Raw genomic sequence first — 12,808 nt, forward strand, 5'->3', positions numbered from 1 at the left:
TATCAGCCAAATGTATTTTATTTACATATTGGTCTAGATAAATATGAATTTGGTGAATGCACCCATGCATACAGAAAACCATTAAGTTCCAGCCGATGCCCTTCATTATCACAGCATACAATATGCAACTATGAGCTTTGCAAGTTACAGAGAGCAATATAGCATAACACATGAAAATACGCATTTTGTGCAATTTAAAGACAACCTTGCACGGCACAAGGTTTCCATCTGTATACATGTTCTTTAATTAAAAGTTGAAATACCAACCATTTTGAAATCCAATTAATATTCACGTACGAAATTACATAACATATAAACCACGCAACAAATGGGATGGTTGATTTTGAATATGTACACACAACTACATTTACAATAATACAATTTGTGAAAGCCTAAAAAGTTGTTGGTATCGTTGTCTTTATAAACTGCACTTAATATAACAAAACACACACTGATCAATAGAAAGTAACTGTTGTTTTGCAAGTGTCAAAAATCATACACTGATTCTGTTTGACACATTTCAAGTACCTGAAAGACGTGATCGCAGTATGTTTAACTTTAGGAGGCTTCAATGAAAGACCAAGGTAGAAAAGCTGCTAAATATTGAAACTCTCTTCTACCAAACAGATCTTTGAAATACTGTAACGACAAAAGCTGCACTGTTTCAGTCAAAACTGCTATAGAACTTTAACAAAGTCAGCTGAGACCAAGAAAAGCAAGGCTAAACAGACTCTTAGGGTCCTTGTGTCTACATCAGATTTGAAAAAATTTTGATTAGACAGAAATGATGACAAATACAATTTGTCTTTTATACTCTTTTATCCCTGACCCTCAAATAAATGTTCATCACCTCTGACATTTTGCCTTTCAAAACAAAAAGCACCTTTGTCCATGTTTTAACATTGAACAAAGAAAAACCACTGGCTTAAAAATATAAGCAAGGAAATAAAAATAAAAGCATGGAAAAATCAGATTCCTATGTAAAGCAACAAACCTCTCTCCAGGAAAATTCAAAGTGAATGTGGGACTCTCAGTGGTGTGGCTGGAAGGCTGCCAGGGCTATGTTAGGTGGATGACATTTCCATGTTAAGTAGAGACATGCCGGTTTCAGAGTAACAAGCTGATGGAGTGAGTGGGAGGCTGAGAAGACAAGGGTGTGTGGCTGGGATACGCCCATGAGACTCGGTTCAGTTGTTTTATTCATGGACAGTTGAGAAGAGAAACCTGCTGTTCTGCAGATGCACTATTTTTTGGATTATTGTTCTCAGAATGATTGGGAGGGTTGGATGAAGGACCAGAGAGAGAGCCCAGGCAGATTGAGGGGTGTCACAACAGAGTCAGTTCTCTTTGAGATGATTTTCCCTCATATTTTATTTCTGCCTTTCACTGTTCTGTCACTCAGAGTCTCCTCAGGTTGTGCTCCTCTGTGCAGGAGCCTTTCCTCAGGGTGATGTCATCCACAGCCATCTCTCCGCTCCTGCCTCGCCCACGCTCCCCCTTCAGGATCACCTGGTGAAGAACAGCACAGAGTGCACAGTAAGGCACAGCCACAGCCACAATTGTCACATACCACTGCAAACATTTCTCTTCACTACTCTCAAAAATGTGTGTAGAAATGGTCATTTAAAAATCCGGTCCTTGATGCATGAGTGAATTTGTTGTTTACTGTTATACTTACACTTTCCAGGCCTGTGCCCCATAAAGTGATTTGGGTATGTCTCCAGCCATTTCCACCTGTCCGACCCCAGACTGCTGGGCTGTACTGCTTTTCCTTCTTCACAAACACTTGCAGCATCCCCACATGGTGGCCTGCCAGCTTGTGCCGGAATGACAGGCATAGATTCCCATCATTCCAGGGAGGGGTGAGTGGAAGGACCAGCCGTGCCCCTCTCCCAGTTCTCTTGTTTCCTACGTCAGGAATGGTGAGGTACCGTCCTCCTGGAGATGGAAGAGATAGAACATAATGTCACTTAATGAAAAGAAAGAAAACAATAAAAGCTATAAGAACCATGAAAATGCTACACCTTTGCTAGATGCACTGCAGTTGTTGACACCACCTACAGTATATTACTGTATCCTTGAAAATCACTTCATAATCCACTAATAAAACTAATATTTACATAAAGTAACATACATAAAGTAATGTTTTCTGTGATATTGTACTTCTAAATTCAGTACATATAATTGTTTTTTTTTTTTTTTTTTTTTTTTTTTTTTGCAGTAGCAGCACAGCAAAACATATGACATTTTAACATTTGCATTTTGTAAATGACCTGACTATGAACAGTTTTTCTTTGGAAATACTTTATCTAGTACTTTGATTCTACTTCAGAAACGCTCCACATGCAAAGCGCTGATGTCAACATCTATAGATTGTCCTGAGTAAATAGAAGAATATTTTAGAAAAGTCATGCTGTAATTGAGTTTTCCAAAATGCACTTTTTAAACAGGATCGCAGGTCTTTTGACAACACTGTATATTTATTCTTGACATCCAACTGTTGAAGTGATGCAATGAGAGATGAAAAAATACTGCAACTGACCCATTTAAGTTTCCTCACATTAATATATAGCCAGTTGCCAGTGGCAATCTTTTTTTTTTCATTAATTTATGCATTAGTGATAGTAGATTGTAGCTAAAGAACTTTAAAAATTTAAAGGTGAAATTGCTTCTGGGTAAAAGCTGATTAATTTTGATGTATTTTGCTTATTTAGCAGATCTGTGTCTGGCTGGTGTTAACCGCAGGGGTGCAATAAGTATGAGTAGGACACAGAGGCTTTCTGCATGAGTTATGAGCTTTCTCTTCAAATCTGTGCCAATCGTTTAAGAGCCATGACTGTTTGCCAGTGGCTGTCTGTCAGAAGAGCATAAAGTGAACAGTAAATACTTACATGTTTCACAGCACAATAGACACACTGGAAGCAATGTATAGATGGACACATACATATTAAGTGGAATTAGTCTTTGTCAGGACTTAACTTATGCTTTACTGTACATCATTTTATGAGGTCAGGGTAAAAAAAAAATCTTTATTTTTATTCACACTAATGAGCGTACACAAACTTGCCCTTAGTATGAATGTCTGGAAACACACTAACTGCAGGACTAAGCCATTTGGCAGTGGAAGCCAAATGTAGTTAGTGTGGTTTAAACAGTGCCTGTACACTGCAGTGTTTATTCTTCTAGACTGTGTCTACTGAGTCCACTTAACATAATTCACCACAATGTCTCTTCATCTGAATCCCTAGAAAAACAATATTGTGTTCCCATTTAATGTGAGCCACAGGTATCACTGGCAGGTCGGATAATCCACTTCTCATTTGCATTGCTTTGTAGAGCAAAGTGCTAATCTGCAGAAAAGACAAACTACTTCCCTCAAGTTATTTTCATCTTGACCTGTAATTGAGCAGAACAAAACTGAGCCGCTTCGATTGTCTGAAAGTGTGTTTGGGTGTGTGAGTCAGTAGAGCCATGAACCTATTCTCATTTCCATTTACTGACTATAAAGTAAACACTTTTTGATTTGAGTGTGTGAGTGAGAACAGTTGACCCCCCGCTCTTCAATTACCTGATGGATCAGGTGTCGTCTCCCAGTGCAGGTCTCCGTCTTTGTCCCTGATCCAACCACAAAGACCATCATCAAAGGAGCAGCTCAGATACCCTGACTCTGAAGATAATAAAACACATTTTTCAGACACACATGTGCAAAAAAGGTTTCAGTCTACACCCTGAATGCTTCACAGGAGCCCTGCTGTGTGCCTCTAGCTTCACCAGGAGCAAAAGGACTGTCGAAGCTCCTTCTGATGAACACAATCATAAGTGTAAAACATCAGTTGTAATGTTGTAATCTGAGAAGTGAGTTGCTGTACTGAGGAAAAAAAATAAGTGGAAATGGGCCTGCATAAATCATAAGAGGAAACGCATCCATTTAAGAAATCACAAATATTGTATCAGTTACATTAACTGCTGATATCGTATGTTACTGAATGTACTTCTACACATTTAGCTTATTGTATGCCCTACACCATAATAAAATGCATTATGATTACAGCAGAAAGTAAGAATATTCAATGATGAGTGATGATTTGTTTTCCTATGTTTTGCCTAAACAATAACATTTGGGGAACACAGGCAAAACAGTAATATCCGTGAACTGCTCCACAAATTGGTTCAAAGATAAGAAAAACATTCATCAGTTTTTCCTTGAAATACGGTTTCCAAAAAAACACTTCCAAGTTCATTTTCTGAACCAATAAAACTCCTTTTCTCTTGTCATTGAATAGCAAATGATGCTCAGTGTAACAAAATAAACAAGAAGTGAAGTGAAGAAGTGATTGGGCAATTTAATCTGCATACCACTGACATCAATAAATCCCATCAAGCAAATATGACAGATACAATTCTGTCTATTCACAAAAAAAAATCGTCTTTTATGTTGTTGTGGGAACTTTGTATTGAGTACTATAAAGCTTATGGGCAGAGCACTGATGTACTTCCAAATGATCAATTAATCACTGCAGCAGTCAAGCAATCAAGCAGGCATAATGTGAAAAGTGGAAAAGTCTGGCAGTACACTCTGGACTGTGAGCCATTATTTAAATGGATATGGCCAGATGTCATGTGTCACGTCCTGGTGAAAGGCCTATCAAAACACATCTGGTCACTCTAATATCTTTTCCTCTGCGGCAGCACCGCAGGAGTTGATTTTTGGTTTCTCATTTTGGCCCATAGAAAATGTGGCTCATTTGTCATCATTTGAGCTCTGTGGTATATGAGCAGGGATGTTGCTGATTGTCTTTGTCAAACATGTCGTGCTTACCTGGGTCATCCTTGGCTTCATCTGCCGTGTTGCCGAGCTCAATGTCAAAGTCGATGCCAAGGATGTTGTTTTGGCCGTGGTTCCTAGGGACTGAGGAAAGAGGGGAGACACACAGGTTTAGATAAAGGATTAACAAAGGTATTATACTTTCTCACTGGCATCGCTGCTCGTGGCTATTGTGTGGCTTTGTTTCATTATTCTACAAGGACTTGACAAGGATGGATAAATGTCACGGTTTGGTGCCAGCACATCCAGAGTTTAGCACAATATATTTAGCACACTATATCGATTACCGCAGAGACCAGAATACCTGAGAAAATATGTGCTGAAACACCAGAAGACAAATGTGAGTCATAACAGGCAAAAGGGCGATGGTTTATCCGAAACAACATCAGGGCACATGTTGCAGCTACACAAACCTTGAGTTACACACACACTTACTGTACACACACACGCACACACACACACACACACACACACACACACACATACATACAGTACACAGTCCTGAAATAGCCTTTCTTTCTGTAGTGCAGTCTCATTTCCAAAAAGGTCAACTGACAAATGAAGTTGGCAGTTTTTTTGTAGTGAAAGATGCTCTGACCCTTTGATATAATTAGACCAAATACCCTTACTGGTTTCAAAATGCCTTAATCAGGAACTTGTTCTTGTGTCACATATATATAAAATAAAGGCAAACATCTTCATTTTAATATTTATTGCATGTTCACATGAGACAGGTCAGTGGAAGTTTATAAAACAAATAACTGATAAAACTAATCTCACATTCCTACACTATGACTGTGCTGTAACCTGCACTTGACCACCAGTCCCCCAGAGTTCCTGACAACTGGCCCCTCCAGTCAGCCTGAGCACTGAAAGGGCTAATCCCCATGCTGGGTCACACACCCTGACAGGCTGTGATGTAGTCTGCCAGTCGTAGGAATCTGAGAGCAGGAAGGTCACACTTACGCCAGGCTTCTCAACAATTTTGAGCATCCAGGTCTCTCTGTGTATGACTGTGCGTTTAAGGGACATGAGCCAGTCGTCCCGCCCAAGAAATTCTGCATCATAGAGTGCATATAAAAAGTGAATATGGTGAAATGCCAGTTAAAGGAGCAGTAATTTGAACAGTGACAATGTGACTACAAGTGAAATATAGCTGTGTTTGGCTCTCTAGTCTATAGGGCATTAACACTGCATAACTACTAAATTTCTGAAAAACAAACTATGTAGTTTAATATGTTATATAAAACTAGTATACTCATATTTTGTAATTTAAAAGGCTATTTAAAAAATATTAATTAGAGTTTGGTGATGAATTACTTTATGTGTGTCACATTGATTGTACTGTATATAAAAATACTGGGGACCAGCAGTATTATGAAATAGATTTCTAGACATGTAAACATGACATGTAAATGGAGTTTTGATCCTGTTGATTTTATATGATCCACGGGTGTCAAATCCATATGTCACTTAGATATAGTCAGTGGTTTATCCAGGGTTGTTGTTGTTTTAGGTATCAGCAGAAATGTCCAATAGCTCAAAACCTTAGAAAATGAAATATAAACTCTCTGCATGGTAGTACCACTTGGGGGAGGTTTGTAATTTGAGGAAAGTGACCTTTTAAAACACTTCATACTATTTGTTGCTTCACGGACCACCTTTGTTATTTCACCTTTTGACTTTGTCTGGCTTATTCCAACAAAATATTCTGGTGGTCAATAAAAGCTGCTCAAGGGGGACTTCCTACATTCTGCCAAAAATATTTCACAAACACAGTCATAACCAATCAATAAAACACTTGCTTTCTTTGTCTTTTATAGGCTTAGAAACAAATTCACTATATTTAATCATTTCCTTTTTTTTTCATTTGCAATTTGACTAATTTTTCCTTTGGTCACATCCATATCACAGTCACTGGACAGAAGTCTAAAATGCCAGCTTTTATGGATTTCAGAAAAACAGTCTACTTTTTATTTTAATGTATATAATTTTTGGCAAAATGCCAAGATTGGTGAAAGGGTTTAACTCTTCAACCTTCACATCATATAGAGGAGTATTTGCTTCTTTAAAGATTTCATGCTTATTTACTTTTGTAGCTCACACTTAGATGAGAAATGTGATTTTATTTTCATGATGCTAATCAGTGGGTGAGTGAAATATTTAGAGGGATCTATTGGTTATTGGAATATAGTATTTATAAATATGTTATAATTAGTATGTAATATCCAGGAAATACCAAGCCTTACATTTTATTAATCTTGGAATGAGCCTTTTAAATCTACATAAGGAGCAGGTCTTCTTTCACAGAGGCAGCCATGTTGCGCTGCCATGTTTCTACATTAGCCCACAATAGACAAACAAAACACTGGCTCTAGACAAGGAATCACATTTTGTTTTAAAAGTGACAGCCACTGTACCCTCTCATGCCTGGAAATGTGGGGACAGTTCAGAAAGTTGCATTTTGTAATCCCACCACTAGATGCTGCTAAATCTTTCGCATTTTACACTTTGCACCTTTAAATTTGTCAATTATTGAACAAATTTGCCATTTCCTTCCTTCTTTAAAAATAGTTATTCCTTTAACCTTTCCTGCACTAAAACTAAGAAACGGTTGGAGGTACAATGTTTTTACTAGTGATGATGGTGTTGTTGGTACAGATCCAGACTGAGAGAAAACTATAAAGCTTTGAAATGACTCCAATTACAGTACACACATGCACTTGATGCACAGCTGAGGTGTTCTGCATGCCGTAAGCCTGCTATTCAAATGATTCCTATTTCCGTCTAATTATTTGAATAATCACTCAGCAGTGTCTTTCCTCCCTCGCTCTCTCATCTTATTCAAACCATCATCTGGAAGCTCTGATTTCTGGAAGTGCTCTGCTGTGGTGCTACCTATTAGATTGATGTCTCCCTCAAGCAGTGCAGACAGGTGTTAAAGTAATCTTCTCTCCTCTTTCCTTTTTCTAATTATATGATGCCATCTGGCTAGGTGAGTAGGAACCACAGTATCTCACCTCTTATCCCATACTTCGCAGTGGCATCTCACCACATATTTCTATGTCAAAGGAACTTAATATTAGGTTTTCGTAAACAGAGAGTTTTGCTGTGCCTACAAGTGAGTATGAAACCACAAATGAGCAGGAAGACTCCTCTGTGTATGTTCAGTTACAGTTTTTGGTGCAGTTTTTGCTGTTAGTGCATCTGCACTAGCCATTTGAGTACATGTATCACACAGCTTTAATACGCTCAAAACCACAGGAAGGTGAGCTCTACAACTTTAAACCAAGTCTCCTGGTTCTGTATCCATATGGCTGTATATCATGAAATGCAAATTCATTAAAGCAGAACATATATCTGAGGAGGTCCTGGCTAATCTGTTTAGAACTGAAGGTAAATGAAGGCAATGTATTTTTTAGCCAACTTTTCTCAAAATGGCATAAATCATGCATTTGTTGGAGAATATTTTGAGAAGAACGTACTGTAGCAGATGATTGCTATGATTACCTTCTTTGTTGAAGCACAAAGAAACAATCTCAACCACCTCTCATTGTGAATCCATTTCTGCACCTCAGCACTCAAGCTAAAATTAAGATAGATTATGCCTTTTGACTGTAACTTGGGTCAAATATTCATGCTTGGCTTGCAGAGTGTTATTTGTGGACAAGCAACAGTTTGGCCGACCAGCGGATTGTGTTTTTTATCTGAAGGATAATTACATTGAGAGGAAAGTATTCTTCCTTTAAAAGCATTCCACAGTAACTAGTGGGACTAAATTGCCATCTTATAAAAGCAGGCATTACAGTATTTTCTCATAGTCTACATATGACACTGTGTTATATATTATTCTTGAGTTACACATTTATCATCTTAAACTCTGATTGATGTATTGATCTGCTGTGGACACGCTGAATGGGAGCAAAAAAAAATAACCTCTGATTGATTGATTGATTGTCTATGTATTGTATTGAAAAAAACAACAGTAATAATATACAATGATCCTATAGCTTAATGTTGACTCTAATATCAGTAATGACTGATTTCAATCCTTTTCACGTGTTTATAGTATAAATCATCTTTCATTGGCCAAATGTTGCTACTTAAATCTGTCATGTCGGTAGTCGTCAGATAAAATGTGTACACATGGGAGCCAATTGCTTGGATCAGTTGCATCCACATATTCATGTGTTTAGATACAAAATCTATATCTATAATATACATCATCTATCAGGTAAACATCCCCTTCTGATTCCCCAGAATGTGTCAAGTTTCAGAATAAATGCAGTGTTTCATGATTCAGATGATGAAATATGTAAATTCGCACCAGTTTGGATTGCAGAGACTTGTCAGTGAGTTGATGAAGATGAATGGTGGGACAAATTAGGGCCTTTTAAAGTTAAAGTCTGTGACCCAAAAATAAACAAACGTTTCACCACACATCATCAAACATCAAAACACAGACTGACACAAACACAGAAAGTGCTAATGTGTTACTGTGGCAAGTTATATTTTCTGGGCTGTTAAATCTGCTTTAATTAGCATCAATATGAATGATATATACTGTATTTGCATGTGTGTAATGTAAAAGGTGTCACTTGTAGTGATGAACCCATTTAGAATCATTACTTGACTCTGGAGTGACAAAGCATTTAGTAGCTAAAGAGTGACCTATTTCCCTCTGGGATAGGTTTACACCAAATACGGCCTAAAAATGAAGTGAGTATTCAATTTATATTCACCAGGTGGCCAGAAACAGGACTCCAAACTAATGATAATACTGCTCTGTGCCTTCTGGTTTTGTGAAAAGGCACCTGTTTGTGATATTATATCACTGTTTGCAGCTTGTTGCACTGGGTCCAAGTGGCCAAAAAGATTTATTCAACCCACAAAACGCTGATATACCAACTCAAACTAATTTTGGGTGAATAAACCTCCAGTATTTGTGTGTGCTAAAGCTGTGTAAATGATATCTTTTTTGCAAACAGGTAAGAATGGTACCCAATGTATAACAATAAAACTAAAAACAATAAAATACATATCTAGTACTTACTATGTACATCCCCTCTTTGTTTGGTGACCTCGTTCTGTATGGTATTGTCTACAGGAGTGGCTGGTGGTGGTGTTGGGGGCCGTCCGGTGGGAGCAACTGGCCTTGGCGGGATGTATGGCTTGCGTGTGGGTACTGGTGGCTTCCTGGTGGGGACGAAGGGCTTCCGGGTTGGAAGTGATGGTTTTCGTGGTGGTGGGGTGACCCTCTTTGGAGGCAGAGGTGTTTTGGTCATGGTTGTCATAGTCGTCGTGGCAGCAGTTGATTTTGGGATAATGGGGAAGATTTTCTTTGGAGTCACTGGTGGGCGGATGGTGGTGGTCCTCTTCTGATCCAAGTCAGGGATGTGGTTGTGATGATTTGGTGGCAGTTTTCCTGGTCTTGGGGGGTCAATAATCACCTTAGGAATAGCTGAAATGATAAGAGAATGCAGATGGAGCAATGAAATATGAGCAATTAAGAGTTAATGAGGCATAGAATTGCAGACTAACTGCAATGATTATCCTGACTTTTGCAGAGGAGGGCTTTCTTCCATCTACTGAGGCTACTTCTGATATCCATTAACTAAATGTTAGCATCCTGTAATAAATCGATTGTCTCAAATTTTAGTGAAGCAAATACTCACACTTGCAAAACAAACAAACAAAAAAACAGCAATTCTGGACATATTTTCCACAGTGGGACTTATATGACATTTGACGTGTCTTCACACACTGAGCCACAAAGGCAGCGTGCTCTAAAATGAATTTCTGCTATTGTGAAATCAATATCGCTTTCTGGTAGTTGCTTTTTATCCATTCCTGTGCTTATTCTGATTAGTAATTCTTTGTGTGCTCATAGCCAGAGGCCTCGGAGCATCAGGCTAAAACTGCTCTGTGTGTGTGGAATAATCTCTTCAAACAGGCTGCTGTGCCCTGGAGATCACCTTTGCTGTGCTGATGTCATCAAAGTTACACCTCCTTTTCTTTTGTTCCTTCTCACATTCTTCACATCAGGAGCAGAGACAGAGAATGTGTGTGTGTGTGTGGGGGGGGGGGGGGGGGGGGGGGGGGGTGTATTGCAGTACTGGGGGCCTTCATAAGGGTTTCATGAGTGAGGAATGAGAGTGGACAAAGGCAAGTAGCTTGAACTCAGTTATTGCATTCTCAGGTTGCAGGCAACTTTGATATGTGATACATAAATAGGATATTGCAACTTGACTCCCAGAGCACTTGCGGTTCACGCCCCTTGGGCAGGCAACAGGGTGAAATATTCACAATGCACTACACCAAGAGGCATCCTCTCTCTTCTATGGACTGTTACACCAGTTGTGTTCTTTTAGATGATTAAATCACCATGAAGAATAAATGACTTCTTGTCATCTGAGCTGATGTAAAAACTGCAGACGCAGAGAGTAACGAACTGTGTGTCAGCAGCAGGATGAGACAAACTACCATAAATAGAAATATTTCACATTGGATGATGACTCTTTTTTAGGTTGATTAAAATAGCCAGATGTCAAAAAAGGCATCAAGACTGTGTCTGTGCACATGTGATAAGAGAGCAGGGTGATTTAAGTAATAAGTGAGTGGGAGTAAAAGAGTAAGTGGGCATTACAAAGAATAGAATATCAGTCCCAGCTCTGTGGTTGCAAGGCTATTCCTCCCTCTTTCTTGCTTTTCTTACTTTTTTTTTTTTTTTTTTAAAAACACAGGCAAAGAAAACAAAAATGTGAGGCCCCTTTCCTTTTTGCAAAAGTAACACAGGGGCCAGGGTTTTGTTCTCAATTCTTACGTTTGCAGTCGTGGCCCATCCCCCTGTAGCCGTCTTTGCATTTGCACTTGTATGAGCCTGGCGTGTTGTAGCAGGTGGCAAAGCTGCTGCATTGGCTCTGACCTAAAGAGCACTCATCCACATCTGAAAGATAAAGGCAACATAACAACATGCAGCTACTGGGTGGAAGAGCAAAATACTTCAGACAAAACACCAGAAGGCTAATTGCTTCACATCCACTTCAAGGAGGCCTCAAAGTTTATGTCCTAGGAACCATTAAAGCTTTTAAGAGATATTGCTATGAATACTAGAGCAAACTTTTTATTATTATGGGAGAAAAAAAAAAACTTCCCTGTGATACAGAGCTGCAAGGACTTTAGGAGCTCCTGGCACCAAATCATTCAACTATCACCTTTTTGTTGAATGTTTGTTATAAAAAAAAATAAATATATGGATTGCTTGAACAAGAGTCAAGGTAATGTGAATTTGTGTAAATTACTAATTCCAAACACAAAAAGACAGTTCACACACCTACTTCAATGGGATTTTTTTCCTTTATTTTCTTCAATTTGACACACATTAACACAGGGGTGAAATATGTACAGTTATATGATGTGCAGTAATCCTTCAGTTTCAGTCCTTTCAACTTTTCAACAACAATAATTAGCAATCAACATATTAACAAAAGGTGTGCCAAGTGCTCACAGTAATCAAAGGCATCCGCAGGTTTGCCTCACAAGGGTCCTTAAAACATTACACCCCACACCTGTGCTATTGTGTATCAGTTTCAAATAAAGGAAACAACTCATTAATTCGGGTGTAGGGATTGAAATGTTTTTTGTGCTTTTTATGTTGATTTTAGTTAAGTGCCCCTGATTTGTCTTTTGTTGAATGTGATGGTTTTTGTTTTTTTGTTGTTTTTTAACAGTATTTTTACCTGTAAAACAACATGTTACTTGAAAATGTTATTTGAGGTTACTAGATTACTATTATTATTGCATTAATCTATCATATTCTATAAGCTATTTATATGTGGAACTATAAAGTTTTATAAAATTCAAAATCTTAAATCTTGTACTTGATTAAACAATCACTTTCCACCATTGGTTCTAATGGTGCCAACTATCCAAAAGCAAAGACATTAAATAAAAATATATTATTTTGATCTTATTGTTAAATAA

At 38.3% G+C, this 12,808-nt stretch overlaps 1 protein-coding gene across 3 annotated transcripts in view; it reads right to left on the bottom strand.

Annotated features, from left to right (window-relative positions):
• Positions 1–12,808, bottom strand: part of npnta (nephronectin a) — a 45,795-nt gene continuing 32,987 nt past the window's right edge. For all 3 annotated transcript variants that reach the window (XM_026303831.1, XM_026303832.1, XM_026303833.1), the window contains 6 exons: positions 11,649–11,771; positions 9,879–10,286; positions 4,820–4,909; positions 3,569–3,667; positions 1,679–1,938; positions 1–1,509 (listed from right to left, as the gene is read on the bottom strand). In XM_026303831.1, the coding sequence (XP_026159616.1) occupies positions 1,399–1,509; positions 1,679–1,938; positions 3,569–3,667; positions 4,820–4,909; positions 9,879–10,286; positions 11,649–11,771 (1,091 nt within the window). In that variant the 3' untranslated portion in view covers positions 1–1,398. The remainder of the gene's footprint in view (positions 1,510–1,678; positions 1,939–3,568; positions 3,668–4,819; positions 4,910–9,878; positions 10,287–11,648; positions 11,772–12,808) is intronic.

Source organism: Mastacembelus armatus, chromosome 1 (genome assembly GCF_900324485.2).
Source record: "Mastacembelus armatus chromosome 1, fMasArm1.2, whole genome shotgun sequence".
NCBI lineage: Eukaryota > Metazoa > Chordata > Actinopteri > Synbranchiformes > Mastacembelidae > Mastacembelus > Mastacembelus armatus.